Source organism: Anolis sagrei, chromosome 2 (genome assembly GCF_037176765.1).
Source record: "Anolis sagrei isolate rAnoSag1 chromosome 2, rAnoSag1.mat, whole genome shotgun sequence".
Taxonomy (NCBI): Eukaryota; Metazoa; Chordata; class Lepidosauria; order Squamata; family Dactyloidae; genus Anolis; species Anolis sagrei.
This window is the reverse complement of record NC_090022.1, coordinates 183,107,152-183,127,411: the sequence shown is the minus strand read 5'-3', so window position 1 is coordinate 183,127,411 and position 20,260 is coordinate 183,107,152. Positions and strand designations below refer to the sequence as shown.

The window sequence follows — 20,260 nt, the reverse complement described above, 5'->3', positions numbered from 1 at the left end:
GAAGCAACCAAGTTGGGGGGGGGATTTGAATGCTCTCATTAAGGAGGCCAAACTTGGTGGAGGTGGTTGACAGAAGTGGAGCTGCAGGCTATTAAAGGCTGCTCTGCCCCTGCTGTGCTCTTTGCTTCAGCGTGAGCTAAGGGGCAGGTTTTAACTCCCCCCCCCCCAAAATTTCAACCCCCCCCCCCAAAAAATTCAAAACTCTCTCCCCCCCCCCCAAAAAAATTCAACCCTCCCTGAATTTTTTTTCTGGCTACGGCCCTGGCTCAAACCACTTAATGTTATAATGTAAAAAATTTCATCCCAGAATAAAAAATATATCACAAATATTTATCTTGTTTGAAATGTGTAGCATTTTTATTTTCCCGTTAAGTATGTGTTTTATTTTCCCATTAAGGAAGAGCTTGAATTGAAACATATTATGAAAGATTTCATGAATCTATGTTTTGTTTTAGTAGTAATGTTCTTTACTATTAATAGATTACTAATTAGCATCCATATTCATGCATCCATCCACTACATAAATACTGGTGTTATAGTAAAGTGACTTACAAGTACATAACCTTTTCTTTAACCTTCTTTGTTTTCTTGTCTGCCTTCATTAGTTCAGGTGAGACCTTATTTTCCTTTTCCTTTTTTTTTTTTTTGCTTCTTGTAAATACATTTTAGAATGTATAATAAATGGCAGAGTGTCCATAAAATCCATGCCTGCCATGCAAACTACATCAAGTAAATTCTGTTTTTTGGTAAGAATTATCTTGGTATTATTAGATTTCCCCCCCCCCCCAACTCTTATTTTTATAAGGTAATGTAATTACAATTTTCATATTTGTTCACAGGTTATGCATCTAGAAGATTATGAGGAAGGAGCTGTTTTCTCAAATTTAACTCATGGTCCATATCCATTAGTTATTGCTCTTATGCTACTGGCCCTTGATAGTATGCTTTACCTGCTCCTGGCAATATATCTGGATCAGGTTATTCCAGGTATGCTTGTATTTCTGTAATAGAAAAATAATTAAGTATTTAACATTCAGAGTCTGTTAAGTACATTAAATACAAAAGTCAAAAGAATCGTGCAACTGGACAAAATCATGATGGCTCAGTGTCTTTCTGCACAGGTGTTTCCATTCTCATGTTTAAGTAGGTTAATACATTCAAGTGTTTTAAAAAGTAAATTCAAATATGAAAACAATTCAAATTCAAATATGAAAACAATACAATGTGATTGGCTGTTTTAGTATTGACATTTACACATTGATACTCGTGCCAATTCCTGCTGATACAATCCCCTTAGCCCCCAAGAAAATACTGTATAGGCTGAGAAGTTGATCTTAACACAGTAAACAAAGCAGGTAATTTGGAACAAGTTAACAAAGCAACACAGTAAACAAAGCAGGTAATTTGGAACAAAGCAGGTAAACCCTGCTTTGTTCCAAATTAATTTGATTTTACCTGAGGCGGTATTTGGATGTCTCAGGTAAAAGCACAATATGTCCCATGTTTTTGGACCTATCTGGAAGAGCTCAATGATAGAATCATAGAATCATAGAATCATAGAATCAAAGAGTTGGAAGAGACCTCATGGGCCATCCAGTCCAACCCCCTGCCAAGAAGCAGGAATATTGCATTCAAATCACCCCTGACAGATGGCCATCCAGCCTCTGTTTAAAAGATTCCAAAGAAGGAGCCTCCACCACACTCCGGGGCAGAGAGTTCCACTGCTGAACGGCTCTCACAGTCAGGAAGTTCTTCCTCATGTTCAGATGGAATCTCCTCTCCTGTAGTTTGAAGCCATTGTTCCGCGTCCTAGTCTCCAAGGAAGCAGAAAACAAGCTTGCTCCCTCCTCCCTGTGGCTTCCTCTCACATATTTATACATGGCTATCATATCTCCTCTCAGCCTTCTCTTCTTCAGGCTAAACATGCCCAGTTCCCTAAGCCGCTCCTCATAGGGCTTGTTCTCCAGACCCTTGATCATTTTAGTCGCCCTCCTCTGGACACATTCCAGCTTGTCAATATCTCTCTTGAATTGTGGCGCCCAGAATTGGACACAATATTCCAGGTGTGGTCTAACCAAAGCAGAATAGAGGGGTAGCATTACTTCCTTAGATCTAGACACTATGCTCCTCTTGATGCAGGCCAAAATCCCATTGGCTTTTTTTGCCGCCACATCACATTGTTGGCTCATGTTTAACTTGTTGTCCACGAGGACTCCAAGATCTTTTGGATCACCTCATAGGCAAATCTAACCAATTCAAAGGCAATCCTTTAATCTGGAGTAACAACATGGTTTAAACCTGTGTTAAACCTTAATTTTACACAAAGCATGGGGGCATGGCAAATGTGGTTATTTTATGGCTACATAAGGCAAAACAAGTATATGAAGCATTCCAAATATATGAAGCACTCCCACACATGTACTGGTGACATGGATTTTCATACATTTCAGCCCATAAATGTATGTCTGCTTTCTGTATCATCTCTCTTGTATTTGAAGCTGTTGATTTGAAAAGCAACAGTTGCATGTCTGTTGTAGTTAATAGTTTTTCACACAGTGGATTGGCACAGACATAATGGCAATTATCAACTGCACTCCTTTCCTTCACATATTCTAGTGTACCTCTTTAAAAATTCTAGACATTCAGTTGATCAGAATCTACTATTTTGTCCAAAATGAAATAAACTAGTTTAAATACAATATTTGGTGAGAACATAGGACTGAAGTATGTGTATGTGTATTGCACGTATAATTCCTTGCTTCAGGGTAATGTTACTTAATATACTGTCAATTTTGGTTTTTGTGTTGCATCTGAACCAAGCCAGTCTGTTTTGTTTATAAAAAACTATCAATAATTTGAAAATTGTGACCAAAATGTCCTGGGCCTCTGTTCAAAATCAGTCTCCAAAGTTGTATTAAGTTATACTGTTTAGATTCAGAAATAGTAGTTAGGCCAACTATCACTACTGGTATTTTTTAGCAAAGTGAATATGTTTCAACGTATGCTGATATTTAAGGGAATAGTCTTAATCAGAGTCCGAATACACAGTCTTTATTGCAGTTGTTATGTGCTGTGAAGTTACTTTTGACTTATGATAACCCTATCAATGAGAGCTTCCCACTCCCACACCCCCAAGATATCTTGCTGTTCTCAGGGTCTTGCAAGCTTCACTGAGTCAATTCATTTGTAATGTGATCTTCCTCTTTTCCTAGTTAGCTTCAGCTTTATTAACTATCATTTCTACTGAGTCACTTTGTGTCACAATATGGTCATAGTTCAATAGCTTCAGTTTAGTCATGTCATTTCTAATGAGAAGTCAGGCTTGCATTGATCTCTAACCAATTGTTTGGTGTTCTGTGTTATCCATTTCACTCTGCTCTTGCACTTCTTAGATGTCAGCATAGAATTTCAATTGCTTTTTTTCTACCTCTCTAGTAGAAGCATAAACTGGAATTTGCTTATTCTGATACGTTTTTATGCAGTGCTATTATTCAGTCAGACTTTGAATTATAGCTTCTGACTGTTTTGTTACATTATGACTCACTATTAATACCACTCACTCCATTCCTTTTTGACATCATTTGATTGAACATTTCCTATACCCACCTACTTTAGTTCACCAAGTACTGCAATATTTATGCATCCCATTCCTTGTTTTACAATGTCTAGTTTCCTCTCTTCATGCTTCTCACATTTCATGTTCTTAGTGTTTGTGTTTTGGTACTCCATACTTTCTGTTCACATCTGCATTTATCAGTAACCGAGCATCCTTTTGGCTTGAGTCCATTAGACACAGCAATATTCATTCTTTTCCTTTGATCTTCTCCAGTAACTGGAGTCTCATTCATCTCCCAGGACTAAAGTTTGTTTCAGTTGGTTTGTATCATAGGGTTTTCAATACAATACAAAAATGCTTCCATGAATGTTTACCAATGCTTCATTTTGTGCAGCATTAAGACACAGTAGCTAAAGTACCACTCATGTACTCTGTAAGAGATCGTCTGCCAGTGGCATCCCACATTGTTGCTGCCCCCCAAATTCGTTTCCTCCTTGAGCTTCTCCACTTCGCTGAACATTAGTATTTTTAGTTATATTCTGTTAACGTGGCTGCTATTTCATCTTAGTCTAGTATCTTCACATTCAGATTCCACTCTGGGTGACTAGACTCTTGTTAGGACCTGTACTGGCAGAATTATTCTCCTATGTTGACTTTCCCTAGCAATCCAATATCAGCAAAACATGACTATTAAAACATTACAAATCTTTCTTTTGTTATTCAGGAGAATATGGATTGCGGCGAAGTATTTTCTTCTTCCTAAAGCCTTCATTTTGGGCAAAACGAACCAGGAATTATAAGGAATTAAATGAGAGCAGCATTAATGGAAACTTAGATTTCAGTGAGATAATTGAACCTGTATCTTCCGAATTCCAGGGAAAGGAAGCTATCAGGTATGGTTGTTTATGTTATATAGTCTCAATAATTAGTGTTATATCATCTCAGCTATTAAAATATGTAGTGCAATGTAAGGGGGAATGTTTCAAGTAGTAATAATTCACTATGTCTTGTATATGCAACAATTATATGTTGTAATAATCTGCATGTTCAAGTAATGTGGTGTGAAATAATGTTTGTCATATAGTACAGTATAGGCCAGGGGTCCTCAAACTTTTTAAACAGAGGGCCAGGTCACATGGCACATATCTTATTTGTAGTGCAAAAGACACTTAAAAACAATACAATAATTAAAATAAAGAACAATTTTAATAAATATAAATTTATTAGTATTTCAATGGGAAGTGTGGGCCTACTTTTGGCTGATGAGATAGGATTGTTGTTGTTATTGTGTGGTTTCAAGTTGTTTCAGACTTAGGTTGACCCTGAGCGAGGGCCGGGTAAATGACCTTGGAGGGCTGCATCCTGCCCCCGGGCCTTAGTTTGAGGACCCCTGGTATAGGCCATTTCTTTTGAAGCCATACTTTGTACAATATTCATAGAGGCAAAAAAAGTATAATTAGGAAAAGTTATTGTTTACATTCTGTGTTTTTAGTTGTAACAATGTGTTGACCCAGATTTAGTCATGCTTGGAGTAGACACTTTTAGATAAACTTAACCGTCCCACACTAGAATGGGACACTTTACTCTCCCAGAGTCATATTTTGTTGTAGAATTAACACGGCAAAATATCTACAGATTAAGACATTATGCTGCATTGTAGTAAACAGTTTCCTTAAATTCTATCCACTTGCAAAGTACAGACATGTTTTTATCAAACCAAAATTAGATGGGACAAAAAGAAAGAAAAACTAATGCTTTTTATCAAGGAAAGGTGATTCTGTTTTTCAGTGAGCCACAATCTAATGAAGCAGAACAATGTGTTCTTTTTGTCACTAGATTGTTCCTATTCAGGGGAGACATGGGAATATTTATTGGAGCCAAGAAATATTAGAAACTCACAAGCATTTCTCAGTTAATATGGTCCTTTTTCTTTTTACTCACTTTGCCCTGTCTAGTTGAAATTCTTTTTATTAGGATCAGCACTTTGAGGATGATGAAGGAGAGATGGAGAAAGACTTTTAATATTAGAGGAAAGTATTGTGTCTTCAGTAAACACTACAATAAAGCTTAAAATGTGACAAAAGTCATCTTGCTGTAGCCAATTTTACTCCAGCTTTGCAAATCTTTTAGAATGGAAAAAGTAAACGGCACTTGCCTCTAGAATTCTTTAAAGGGCATGTCTGCCTTACCAACTCCCTCTAGCACATTTTTTTAAAAAAAAGTATAGATGGAAAAATGGATATTGTAAAAAAGTGGCAGTTGATGAAACAATAATACCATGACACATTTTAGGGAGGAAAAAAACCTTTCCAGTGGACATTTTTACAGGCAAATTCTGTTAGGGGCTTACCTACTAAATGTGTCATAGTCATAGTTAGCATGAATAAAACACTTGGGAGGTATAGATATCTTGGAAGCTCTCTTATGTTGTATATTTTGCAACAGGGGTAGGTGTCATGCTGGCCTCCAGATGTTGTTTTTCTTTAGTTATGCAAGGCTTATCTGATCCTGGTTGTTTCATTTCACTACAATGGTTCTGTTGGATTAGTGCACAAATGCATATTTGTAATGATTGGAATGTGAAAAATGTATCATAAACATAAGAAAATTTCAGTATTGAAGAGATAATATTTATGTTATTGATATCCTGGCATGGAATGCTTGCCGTATATATGTTGTGCTCTGCCCTGAGTCCCCTTCGGAGTAAGAAAGGCGGAATATAAATGTTTCAGATGAATAAATAAATAAATTATTGTTGAGGAAAAATATTCTGCCCTATGTTTGTGAACAATAAGCCTTAAAGCATATGTTCTTTCATTCCTTCCCCCATTGTATTATTTTATGTTAATATAAGTATGTAATTGCTGCAGGTTGTATGATGTCATTTTGCCAGGGAAATTCTGTCAGATTGCCGCATCACTTAAAAAAAATAAAATTAGTTTATCTTCTTTCAGAATCAATGGTGTCCAGAAATCTTTTGTTAAAAAGAGTGAAACTGTGGAGGCTCTGAAAAGTAAGAATTTTGAGCTTTTCAACTATCTGCCACAAGTGGGAGTTCTTGTACTTCAAGTGTTGCCTGTTTATTGCTTTCTGATTGGCCGTTTCGGTGTACCATGTGTGCACTTTTCTATTACCTCTCCCTATATATATGTGTGTGTGTGAGTGTGTATTCATTTCAGTGTTTTGTTATATGAGGTATAAAATATCATATAAAGCAATGATAACTCTTTAAAGGTGAAATATGCTTTTTATGAGTATTTGATAGCAATGCTTAAACTAGATCTACAGAGATAATTCTGTTTGTAGCAAAAACAAGAAATAGTCTAACAAAACTAATATGTTTCTCATAATATGGGTTTATATAATAATACCTAAAATTCATGCTGTTATAAATTGCTTAATCCTTCATATGCCTCATGACTATGTTGTTGTATCAGCACTTTCTAATGTTGATTTCTCTCACCCCATTATCACTTCATTCTTCTGCTAGGTTTAACATTTGACATATATGAAGGTCAGATCACAGCCTTGCTCGGACATAGTGGAACAGGAAAAACAACATTAATGAACATTCTTTGTGGATTGTGCCCACCTTCCGATGGTAAATAGCATCAAATATATTCAGTTAGTCAAATTGCTCCTCTTGAATGGGAAGTTCCAGCTGTCTTGGTGGGAGGAGAGTGCCCTTCATTCATCATAGGGGAGACTGGCACATCTACTCTCATCTTATAAGCCACTATGGTACATTTTAAATCATTACTGATATGTTAGGCACTTTTTTATGCATTTTGGGGCACATGTGTATCTATGGGCCTCATCACACTAGAGAAAAAATCCACTTAAAATCCGGTTTCTGCCTCCTGCAGAATTCTGGGGTTTGTAGTTTAGGGAGGAGCCTTTAACAGCCTCATTAAACTACAAACCCCAGAATTCTGCAGGACACCGAAACTGAATTTTAAATTGATTTTTTTCCTCTAGTGCGATATGTAATTATGTTTTATTTAAATATTCGTATTTTTCCTTTTGATGTGAGTTCACCAGTGTTAGTTTGTATTTTTTTTATTTTTGTGTCTTTGTTGACTGTTACATTGAATGTTTTCCTTTTTGTATGTAAACCGCTCTGAGTCCCCTCGTTAAGAGAGGGCGGTCTATAAATAAAGTTATTATTATTACTATTGCACATTTTAATCTGCAATGGGTTGAATCTGCAGAGCCTAAGACTGTGGATACAATGTGCACACAGTTCTTTTGTTCCCTTTGCAATTCTTTTCCAGAAAGAAAATATAATTCCATGATATTAATAATGGATTTTTCCACCTCACCTTCCTTACTATCTTTATTCTCCATCTGAATGTTTAAAACTGTGTCTTTTTGCATTGGTATACCATACAGAATGGGAGGGGGGGGGGGATTAAAAACAAAATCCAGTTTCTTCAAAAGCAGAATAAATACTTGCATTCTCCTTTTGTCGTCTTTTTTGGAGGGTGCTAGCATATCTATATGGTTTCTATCTTCTATGCAAATTGTGAAATTACAGATTGAGAGGAACAGATTCTAGTGTTGGAGGTGCCATTTAGATTTTTAAAATGTCCTGAAATGTTTCACTAACATAGTGAAACAGGGAATAATATATTAAGAATTCCTAGTATATACATAAGGATGCTTTTTATCACCTTATCTAAGTGGCTATTTGATATTGACATTTCTGTCATTGGGTTATGGTTATGTTTATTTTTTTTATCTGATGTCTCTTTCAAATATCTTAGTGGTAATCTTTTCCCCCCATTAGGATTTGCATCAATCTATGGATATAAAGTTTCTGAAATAGATGAAATGCTAGATGCAAGAAAGATAACAGGAGTGTGCCAGCAGTTAGACATATATTTTGATGTCCTAACAGTACAAGAAAATCTATCAATAGTTGCTTCAATTAAAGGGATACCTCCTAATGATATGATACAAGAAGTGAGTAAATCAGATAATAATTCTATACTGTTCGTGTAATTTTTAAAATTTGAAATCCCCAAATTATTTTTTGAAACCGATATAGTTGGAATTCTGGGTCCTGTCTATTATCTATTAATCTATTAAATATCCAGAGGATATACAAATGTTTTAATCCATTAAAAACTTCAAGACCATATCATGATTATTAACTAAGTAAATTAAAATATGACTTTATTTAATTACATTTAAATATATCTTGTGTTCATACAAGGTTCAGAAGGTTTTGCTAGATTTGGATATGCAGCCCATTAGAGATAACCAAGCAAAGAAGCTAAGTGGAGGACAGAAAAGAAAACTGTCAATTGGAATGGCAATTCTTGGAGATCCAAAGGTAAACTGCACTTGGTTGGTGATATAATACAGGGTTAGTCAAAATGCATAGGCCAATCATACATACAATTGTATGTATGTTTGGCCTATGCATTTTGACTAACCCTGTATTTTGTACTACTTTTTCATGTTTTAAAATCCAGACTGTGCTTTGGAGATTGTTGGATCCATATTCCAGCTTTCAAGTGTAAAGAGACAATTTGCTGTTTGTTACATGGAAAGAATTAACCAGTCAATCCATTCAGCCCTGTTTCCCATACATACAACATCCCTTAGATTAGAATTTTCTGTTCTCTTCAGCATTCAGGTAGTATTCTGTGTCCACTACTGAGAAATCTCTTGAGTGCACTCATTACTCACTGGACACAGATTTACTGACAGACTGCTGAGGTACAGACAGATTACTCAAGCTACCCAGCCTTGAATTATCTTCTATGGTAGTGATGTCAAACTTGTGGCTCTCCAGAGGTTTTGGACTTCAGCTCACAGTATTCCTAGCAATTGGACAAGCTGGCAAGAGCTTCTGGAAGTTGGCGGCACAGACACCTGTTCTATGACATAGCCTTCTGTTAGGCCAAATTAGCACAGCAGCTTAAACTGCCTGCTATAGAAGATTCCACTGACTGAAAAGTTGGCTTTTCAAGCTCAGGTCAGGGTGAGCTCCTGGCCGTCAGCCCTAGCTTCTGCTCACCTAGCAGTTCGAAACCAATGTAAGGACATAAATAGATACCGCTTTGGCAGGGAGGTAAAAGGCTCCCTGAAAAAACATGTCACCAAAAATCCGACCAGGAGAGGCGTCCATGGATGACAGACTCCTCAGTGTGGAAAATGAAACAACAGCACCTCCCCATGGCTAAGTCAAGCACAGCCGGATGCCAGAGATGAAAAAAAGGGAAGCCTTGCCTCTGTTTATGTACTGTCTGCCCCTCTCAATTGTCAATTGTATAACGGCATTGAATGCTTGCCATATGTGTACCTGTAATCCATTCCGAGTCCTCTCAGTATATTATTATTATTGTGTGTGGATTGTAGTGTACATAAGAATAGGTAGATTGCTTCAGAATTATTTTAATCTGTATTTTTAAAGTGACAACAGTGATATTACAGTTGGCTAAGTTTGCACTTCCAATAATCTCACAGCCAAAGAGTATTTGTATTGGTCGAAAGGGTTACTTAGCGTTGTATTTTTTTATTTTCCTTGTGAAATATATAGGTATTACTCTTGGATGAACCAACGGCTGGCATGGATCCATGCTCTCGACATACAGTTTGGAACCTCCTGAAAAACAGAAAAGCCAATCGAGTCACAGTGTTCAGTACCCATTTCATGGACGAAGCAGACATTATTGCAGGCAAGTTCAGTTAGGCGCTTACCTGCTAAATGTATCATAGTCATAGGTAGCATGAAAAAAAATACTTGGGAGGTATAGACATTTTGGAGTTCTTTTATATTTTTGGGTTACAGATTCCTGCAAACTGAGCCACTGTATCCTATGGTGATGCTTGTTGAGAGTTGCAATCCAACATCTAGAGGACTCTGTTTTCCACTTCTTTTCTACAACTGAAATGATTAAAAGTGTCTTTCTTTCTGCTGTTTCTAGATCGGAAAGCTGTGATTTCACAAGGAATGCTGAAATGTCTTGGCTCTTCACTCTTCCTTAAATCAAAATGGGGAATTGGCTACCGCTTGAGGTATCTTTTTGTCATCTGCAGAACCATTTCATTATATGTTATAATGCCCAAAATCTCATTAAAGTGTGAGGTTCTCTCAAAGTCATTGAAATCAATTACTTGTGACCAACATATAGGTGTATTCTGTTGGAAAAAAATCAAATATGAACTTGTACTTATAAATTAATCTTTAAACTGATTCTTGTTCCTATAAATCCGAATTAGGGAAACTCTAGCTCAAGTGCTAGCTTCACCCCGTGAGAACTTCTCTATCACACTATTTTTAAAAGCCTTGATTGATATCAATGGATGTGCCTATGTATACACACGTATAACCTTGTTTTTTTATTTTTGTCTGTCCCTCTCTTAGTATGCACATAGACAGGTACTGTAACATCGAAGGCACAGCCTCTTTGATCAGGCAGCACATTCCTGAAGCCAGCTTGTTAAAGCAGAATGAAGAGCAACTTGTATATGCCTTACCTTTCAAAGACATGGACAAGTTTTCAGGTACAAGTAATCTCTTTATGAACATGAATAAAAGTGGGGAGCAGATGGGGAAAGCAGTGACAGCAAAGAGAGACAAAGTTGAAGAGGCATAAATTAAAGAAGGTGTTACCTTTATCTGTTTTTTTCAAAATATACGTTGATCTTAATTTTGTGTTAATCTATATCCCAGTTTTCTGTATGAGATTCTAGAGGTCTGCTTTTTTAAAAACTATTGACAGATAATTAAAGATCAGCATATATTTTGATAAAACATAATCATAATAGTTAACTTGGCATCCATGGGATTTCTAAGTTGTAAAAAAATACTACTGTAATAATGAGGACTTGATACATCTCAAGATTTTTTATATTTGTGTTTGCTTTCTTCTTTTTTGACTGCAAATAATGATCCGTATAGTCAGTTGTAATATGTGGAATAAAAGAATCTTCTGAAATAACTTGACAGCAAGTCGGGTTTTTTCATGTCAAGAGCGACTTGAGAAACTGCAAGTCACTTCTGGTGTGAGGGAATTGTCCATCTTGAAGGACATTGCCCAGGGGATGCCTGGATGTTTTACCATCCTGTGAGAGGCTTCTCTCATGTCCCCACATGAGAAGCTGGAGCTGACAGATGGGAGCTCACCCCGCTCCCCGGATTCGAACCACTGACTTTTCAGTCAGTAGTCTGGCCGGCACAAGGGTTTAACCCATTGCATCACCGGGGGCAAGCTGATGTTTCTGTATATTGACATTAAATGAACATTATTATTTCCCTTCTTTACAAGTAAGTTTTGGGAAGGGAAAGAAAATCTTAACCTTAGAAAAAATTCAATGGAACATTTTGTTTCCAATGTGATTGAAAAGAAAATTGGGATGAGGGGTACTTTGAAATTTGTAAGCTTGTTGCTGTTATGTGCATTCAAAATGACTCTGATTTGGCATGGTCCTGTCATAGGATTGTCCTGGCAAGAGTCATTCAGAGGAGGCTTGCAGTTTCCTTCCCCTTAACACAATGGTGCTCAACCTGTGGGTCCCCAAGTGTTTTGGCTTACAACTCCCAGAAATCCTAGCCAGTTTCATGAGCAGCAGGATATGGTGGCCCAATAATTTGTATTGTATATGTGTTTTATGCTTTTAAACTGAATACTGTTTTTTAAGTGTTGTAAACCGCAATGAGTCGCCGACTTAGGCTGAGATATTAGCGGTATACAAGCGCATAAAATAAATAAATAAATAAATAAATATAACTGTGTTTATCAACAGTTATTTAACTTTGTTCTTCTAGCACTATTTGCTGATCTAGACATTCATTCCCATTTGGGTGTTATTTCTTACGGAGTTTCCATGACAACCTTGGAGGATGTGTTTCTCAAGCTGGAAGCTGAAGCTGAAATTGACCAAGCAGGTGAGAAGCCATTACATAATCTCCTGAAGATGTTTCCTCAAACGATGTAATAATCATAATAATGTTACTTAAAATCATAATGAAACTTTTAAAATACTGTTGGTTAAAGATCACGTTAATGAAGTACGTGCAATGGGAGATATTTAAGACCACCATGCTAAAGAGCAGGCATCCTCAGACTGCGACCCTCCAACTGTTTGGGCCTCCAACTCCCAGAAACCCTAACGAGCTTGTTCGATTGTCAGGAATTCTGCGAGTTGAAGGCCCAATCAGCTGGAGGGCCACAGTTTGAGGATGCCTGCTAAAGAGACTTGTTATCAAGTAAGACCCATGTAAGCAACAAGATAGCTGAGGATTTCAGAATGTGGCCGCATCTACACTACCATTTAATCCAGTTTCTGAATCCAGATTATCTGATTTGAACTGGATTATATGGTAGTGTAGACTCATAAAATCAAATTAAAAGCAGATAATCTGGATCAGGCCCGTAGCCAGGATTTTGATTTGGGGAGGGGGTCTGAGTTTGGTTCGGTGGGGGGGGGGGTCAGGATCTACCCTAGAAAGCCTTTTGTATCATTATCTCAATACCCCCATGCATATGGGATATATTGAGCATGGGGATCAGATCATGATAAAACATAACAGTTAAAATAATGTACCAGTAAGGCCTTCTCGCGGACACCCTGAGAATTTCGGGGGGGAGGGGCTGAAGCCCCTTAAGCCCCCCCTGTTTACAGGCCTGATCTGGATTCAGAAAATGGATTACATGGCAGTGTAGCTTGAGTCTAAGAGCCAATGGGAGACCACTGACACTGATGCTCCTCTGGATAAACTTGGCTTTCTACTAAGTCACTATTAAACACATTTTCTCTCCTCTATTTGTTTATGAAAATAAAACAAAAGGACAATTTCAACAGAAAGGAGGAAACCATGAAAATTAACAAAATCTGGCTACCAGTATTTAAAAACTCTAAAATCAGGACAGTAAATAAAGAGAAACACTAAAAAAAAGGGGAATTTCCTGGCATGAAACAATCAGGGCCAACTAACACCTCCCAACAAATGATTCCCCCCAGGCTTTGAAGCTGCAAGGCCATTCAATGGTAATCAAGGTGGCCAGTTGCACCATTCAGACTTTCCTCCAATAGACAAGCATTCTTTTTCCCACCCTGGACAAACTCACAGCAACCCAGTGATTCTGGCCATGAAAGCCTTCGACAACACAGTCATTGTACATTTTCTTTTTCTCAATTTATTTTTGTATTTGGTGCTACCATGAAGAGTTTATATCCCCAAAACGTCTGCGGCACACTTCCCTGACAACTGCAGAAAAAATATCAACAAGCTTTTATAGATCATTGATCTAGTCAGAAGGAATGCATTCTAAATTGTCCAATCTATCCTCATCTGTTTTCTAGATTTCAGTGTATTTAGCCCAGAGCAAGCTGGAGAGGAAATGGATACCACATCTATTGATGAATTAGAGCAAAGCTTACTCATGCTGTCTGGGACAAAATCTGCTGCACTGAGCAATAAATCCCTTTGGAAAAAGCAGGTCTTTACAATGGCAAAGGTTCATTTCCTTAACTTGAAACGTGAAATTAAGTCAGTGACAGCTGTGTAAGTATCTTTTATTTGTGTTTATTTTAAACAAAATATTGGAAAGTAGTTTGCTACACTAAGGCAGGGGAAAACATATAGTACTTTATTTTATAGCCTGAGTGATCAAAATACTCAATAATATTTATTATTTATTTATTTACAGTATTTGTATACCGCTTTTCTCACCCCAAGAGGGTCTCAAAGCAGTTTACACATAAGTAATGGCAAAAATTCAAAGCCAGTACAAACAATTACAATTATACACTACAGTTAGACATAAATCAAATTAAAAAATACATCAATGAGCAATAAAACAATCATTAAAACAATAAAACAGTCTTGTCTGTCGAATTGCCATTCCAGTCATTGTCTTTCCGAAATGCTGCATACATTTACTTCTACTGCCTGAAGACCTGATCCCAAAACCATGATTTTAATTTTTTTTCCTATTAGAGTTATGTTTGTGATGTACACATTACAACTATCAGAACTGCTGTCTTTAGATATACCTTAGCTTTTAACTGAGCCTGTGTACTCATATTTACAGATTGGTGAACTGTTGTGATTCAAGACTGTTCAAGGCAATTAGTTCAACAATGACCCAAAGGACAGACCTTAAATGGTCTTTCATATAAAATTTATACCAGCTTTTCTTATGCTTTTTCTTTTCTTTCAGGTTCTTGCTATTCACAATATTTCTTGTTATGCAGATTTCTATGTTTATTATACATAATTACTTCAAAAATGCTGTGGTTCCTATAAAACTCTCCCCAGACCTATATTTTCTTAAATCTAATGAAACTCATCATAAGTACAAAACTAGCCTCCTCGTTCAAAACACCACTGGTAAGTAGCTAAAATGGCAAGTACATGTTAACTACAATATATCAGTTTTATTTATTTCAATTTCTCACATTTCCAAATTTATGTCATGTATTATACAGAGGAATACATTGAAAGTATAATCTGTGCACACAGGTTGAGAAATGGTCAGGCTTTTATATGGCCAATACAGCAAAGATAACCCAGCCTTCTCTGGAAGTATAGTAAAATGAGATCCATTAAGTTCGTCAAGAAGTTTCCAGTGACTTCTACTTTAATTTATTGTGCCCATGCATGTATTGGAGCCCCCGGTGGTGCAACAGGTTAAACCGCTGAGCTGCAGAACTTGGTGACCGAAAGGTCGGCAGTTCGAATTTGGGGAGCAGGGTGAGCTCCCGCTTTTAGCTCCAGCTTCTGCCAACCTAGCAGTTTGAAAACCTGGAAATGTGAGTAGATAAATAGATCAATAGGTACCACTTTAGCGGGAAAGTAACAGCACTCCATGCATGATCTTGGAGGCATCTATGAACAATGCCGACCCTTTAGCTTAAAAAATGGAGATGAGCACCACCCCCCAGAGTCAGACACGGCTGGACTTAATGTCAGGGGAAACCTTTACCTTTTATGTATGTATTATTTATGGAAAATATATATTCTGAGTTAAAATTAAAGTGAAATAAATGATAGAATAATTATATGAACGCAATCCAATATACGATGTATATATTCCAGGATGTTATTGGGCCTATTGTTTATCAGAGGCCTCCATTTTCAGTTCCTTTCAGATAGCAGATCCTGTCTGATCTTGGTAGTTAAGCAAAGTCAGCCCTGGTTAGTACTAATACCTGGAGCTGAAGGCTATATTTCAGAACCACCTCTGAGCATTCTTTCCTTAGGAGAAACCCTATAGAATCCACACAGTTCCCATAAGTCAATAGGCCACTTGAGGAACATATACATATGCACAAACACAAAGGGTTTATATTTATAGGGTTTCTTCTGATTTAGCAAATAAAATGTTTTTTTCCTGCATTTTGATGTGTTTTATGTTCACTAAAATACATTTGAATGTGAGGAGTCTCATTTTATGATTCTCACATGCCATTTTCTCACTATCTTAATGCAGAAGCCAACATAGATGATATCATCAGCTCTCTCAGGAACCAGAACATACGGACAGAGATAGTCAATGGCAGTGATTATGGATCAGCCGATTCCCCGAGTACAGTATTAAATAGCAGTGGTTATGTGTCATTTGCCCCACACAGTGCAGCACTGAAAGTGTTAAACATAGACAAGGTAAGAAGAGATATTTATGTTCTGGAAATATAAAGGACTCCTACAAGCTGTTGTTCATGTAGTTTGGTTAGGTATGTCTGGTGGTAGAGTGTCCCAATGAAGTATATATAGACCAATATTACTAGCAGCTAAGAAGGTAAAGCACACAAGGTTTTGTGTATCTGAAAAAACCTTCTGAAATATGAATGTCTTGACATGTTGGATTATGGATATCAAAGAAGATGCTGGGAGAATCTACTCAGGAAGATATTCTTCATATAGCTAGCACCCATACAAAAGTGTGCCTCAGTATATCAGGTTCTGTGAACAATATGTTCAAAATAATGTCATAGGAATAGGAGCACACTAGTGTATATGGCAACAGACAATCACTAAGATGGTAGCTTCTGTCCAAAAGTCAGGAAGCATTTTTGCTAGTGAGAAAAAACATGTGGTTTGGGTTGTTGTAGGTTTTTTCGGGCTATATGGCCATGTTCTAGAGGCATTTTCTCCTGATGTTTCGCCTGCCTCTATGGCAAGCATCCTCAGAGGTAGTGAGGTCTGTTGGAGCTATAATGTGGACAATTTCAACAGAAAGGAGGAAACCATGAAAATGAACAAAATCTGGCTACCAGTATTAAAAAAACTCTAAAATTACAACAGCAAAAAAAACAGAGGGGAAATAAACAAGGACATCTAATCACCTCTCAACAAAAGATTGCTCCAGGCACTGCCAGGCCATCAAATGCTAATCAAGGTAGTGAGTTGAAACATTCACACCTAGCTCCAGCAGACAAGAGTCCTTTGTCCCACCCTGGTCATTCCACAGATATATAAACCCATTTTCCTAGTTCCAACAGACCTCACTACCTCTGAGGATGCTTGCCATAGATCAGTGGTTCTCAACCTAGGGTCCCCAGATGTTTTTAGCCTTCAACTCCCAGAAATCCTAACAGCTGGTAAACTGGCTGGGATTTCTGGGAGTTGTAGGCCAAAAACATCTGGGGACCCCAGGTTGAGAACCACTGCCATAGATGCAGGTGAAACATCAGGAGAAAATGCTCCTAGAACATGGCCATATAGCCTGAAAAAACCTACAACTACCCAGTGATTCCGGCCATGAGAGCCTTTGACAACATATGTGGTTTGTTTTTTGTTTTGACATGCAAGAATGAGAGAAACAAGTATTTATATATCTACACCAGCCCTTTTCTTTTCCTCTAGTCTGTTTCTCACTATTCTGAAAGAACCTGTGCTTCTATCACTACTGCTGTCTGTATGACGCTTACCAACTTTAGGCATTTCTTTATAGTTAGTTGGTTTTCGTAGAGTAGCCCAAATAAGAGACATCACTGCTTGAAAGGAACACAGGGAATATTGTTATAGCCAGCGACTACTTTTAGAGTTATTAACCATAGATAATTATGCAGTTCTGTTCCATTATTTACTCTCAGTGTTATTTCAGGAATTTTAACATCTAATTTAGTAAGCTATTTGTACTTTAGGAAAAGCTGTGTGCCTGATGCCCTCTGAATATTTGTGTTTTTATAGAAATTCCAAAATGTGTAATTTTGATTCTGGAATCTTATTTATGAAATATTATTTGTTCTTACAGAACTATGTTTTTACAGCTGCTTTTAACCGCACCATGGTCCATTCATTACCTGTCATGATGAATATCATTAGCAACCTGTATCTGCACAGTTTAAATGTGACTGAAAGTATCCATGTCTGGAGTAACCCTTTTTTTCAAGTAAGTAGAATGTAAAGCCCAATTGACGAGAAATTGAATTAGGGAGGATTCTGAGATTGTATTGTTTTTCAATGCATATATACAAAATTATGACAACTGAGGGACCCTTTATTATGACTGATAAGATAATCTCACTATTTTTTGCATTTTCTTAAAGGCCAAAAATAGAGAAAAGTAAAAGAAAAAGACAGTTATTGAGTCCATTATCAATCTCTATTCATGAGGCTCTGTTCCCTCTATATTAAGAGTAGAAGGAGGGGGGAGGGGTTCCATATTACTCCATTGGAAATTTTACCTCCATAGTAGTTAAAGAAAATTGATTAATGAATATTTTCAAATGATGAATTAATTATAAGGCATAATGGTAACATATTTAAATTTCCACCCACTTACCCCTAATTATTTCTAAAATGCATGTAAGTGGACATTTCTTATTTAAGACTACGTAAAGTACCATGTCTTGGTTTCCGTTTCGGAGATCTCTGTATGGGAATGAATACAATATGTCCATACTATGGAGAACTCATGAAGACCAAATATTTTAATATGTCAAGCATGATAGTTTTATGCAAAACAAAGTATTATATGTTAATCTTTTTAATAATATTTTTTATGTTGTTGGTGGCATTGATTGCTGATTGTAAACCGCCTCGAGTCGCCTTCAGGCTGAGAGAGGCAGTATATAAACATGGTAAATAAATAAATAATGCACTGTATGTACTTAATTGTACAAAGTGGTTTTCAATATAAGAGTTTCCCCAGACATCTCATGTTTACAAAATACCAGGGAAATCATTTTTATTTGGTTTCGCAATATTCGTAAGCTTTATATCTCAAGTTCAAATTGGTTTTTTGTGGGATTTTAAAATTTTTTCTCATATTAAAATTTATAATTTTTCAGGAAATTACAGATATAGTCTTCACATTAGTACTATACATTGAAGCACTGTTACTAGGAGTCATTGTAACTGGGATGCCACCATATTTTGCCATGGAGAATGCGGAGAATCATAAGGTAATGTATCAAATCATAACATTCAAAAAGAAAGAGTAGCAATAGTGGATCACCACAATTGTTTCTTTGCCCAAAATATGTTATTTTGTTACTGGGGCCATGGTAGCACAGCAGGTCAAACCACCAGCTGCAAAAAAACTTGCTGACCGCAAGTTGGGGTAAGCTCCCACTCTTCGCCCTAGCTTCTGCCAACCTAGCAGTTCGAAAACAAAATGTGAGTAGATCAATAAGTACCGCTTTGGTGGGGAGGACAGTCTCCAGATGCCGAAGATGAAAAATTCCTGTTTGACAATTTCATTGTGATTTAGAGTAGGGAAGTGTCATTTTGCACCCTTTTAACCTAAGAAATCTTTAACCTGTCTATTACTGTTTCAACCAACTGAAAAGAGAGAAATGTTAGGTTTGTTGTGTGTATCTGTAATTGGCATGTGTTTGAATTATTTGATTTTGCCATTTTGCAGATCAAAGCCTACACTCAGTTGAAGATTTCGGGCCTTTATCCTTCCGCTTACTGGTGTGGACAGGCACTAGTTGACATTCCATTGTTTTACTTCATTCTTCTCCTGATGATAGGAAGCTTGTTTGTATTCCACTATGGAGTTTATCTTTTTCCTGAGAAGTTTCTTGCTGTGGTAAGTCTTTTGGAATTACAGATAGATTTCCTATTGTTCTCCTGCCTTTTTGTTGTTAATGTATATGGATTTTAATCGTCTCTCCCCAGAATTGCAAACTACAGAAGAATAAATTTTAATTTAATTTAATTGTGTTATACTTACTTTGAAAGTATTTGTTCTATTCCAAAAACTTCATTTTTGTGGTTGCCACAAACTATATTGAATTGGTTGAGACTTTATGAGATAATCATTGAAAAACAATAGCAAAATATGCTGCAGGATGTCACGTAAAAAACAAAGTTTTTGCAGTTTAATAAACATTTCCCATGTTTTTTGATAGACCCAGTTAGGAAATGACATTTATAATCCAGGAACAAAAATCTTTCTCGTCATACCTCAACATACCTTCATAGTTTTTTGACTGATGACATTATGAAGTTCCAATTTTTTTCATGTCAGAAGCGATTTGAGAAACTGCAAGTTGCTTCTGCTGTGAGAGAGAAGTGTCCGTCTGCAAGGATGTTGCCCAGGGGACACCCGGATGTTTTACCATCTTCTCTCATGTTCCCGCATGGGAAGCTGGAGCTGACAGATGGGATTTCACCCCGCTTGCCGTATTCGAACCACCGATCTTTCGGTCAGATGTTCAGCTGGCACAAAGGTTTAACCCAGTGGTTCTCAACCAGATGTTTTGGCCCACAAGTCCCAGAAATCCCCG

At 37.0% G+C, this 20,260-nt stretch overlaps 1 protein-coding gene across 3 annotated transcripts in view; it reads left to right on the top strand.

Annotated features, from left to right (window-relative positions):
- The window catches only part of ABCA5 (ATP binding cassette subfamily A member 5), a 61,817-nt gene that overhangs the window by 22,622 nt on the left and 18,935 nt on the right, over positions 1-20,260 (top strand). For all 3 annotated transcript variants that reach the window (XM_060763033.2, XM_060763034.2, XM_067464229.1), the window contains exons 10-25: positions 840-987; positions 4,281-4,449; positions 6,511-6,569; positions 7,047-7,157; positions 8,346-8,521; positions 8,775-8,894; positions 10,107-10,245; positions 10,495-10,585; positions 10,935-11,074; positions 12,339-12,458; positions 13,877-14,078; positions 14,737-14,906; positions 16,009-16,181; positions 17,776-17,913; positions 18,815-18,928; positions 19,390-19,560. In XM_060763033.2, coding sequence (XP_060619016.2) covers positions 840-987; positions 4,281-4,449; positions 6,511-6,569; positions 7,047-7,157; positions 8,346-8,521; positions 8,775-8,894; positions 10,107-10,245; positions 10,495-10,585; positions 10,935-11,074; positions 12,339-12,458; positions 13,877-14,078; positions 14,737-14,906; positions 16,009-16,181; positions 17,776-17,913; positions 18,815-18,928; positions 19,390-19,560 — 2,241 coding nt within the window. The remainder of the gene's footprint in view (positions 1-839; positions 988-4,280; positions 4,450-6,510; positions 6,570-7,046; positions 7,158-8,345; positions 8,522-8,774; positions 8,895-10,106; positions 10,246-10,494; positions 10,586-10,934; positions 11,075-12,338; positions 12,459-13,876; positions 14,079-14,736; positions 14,907-16,008; positions 16,182-17,775; positions 17,914-18,814; positions 18,929-19,389; positions 19,561-20,260) is intronic.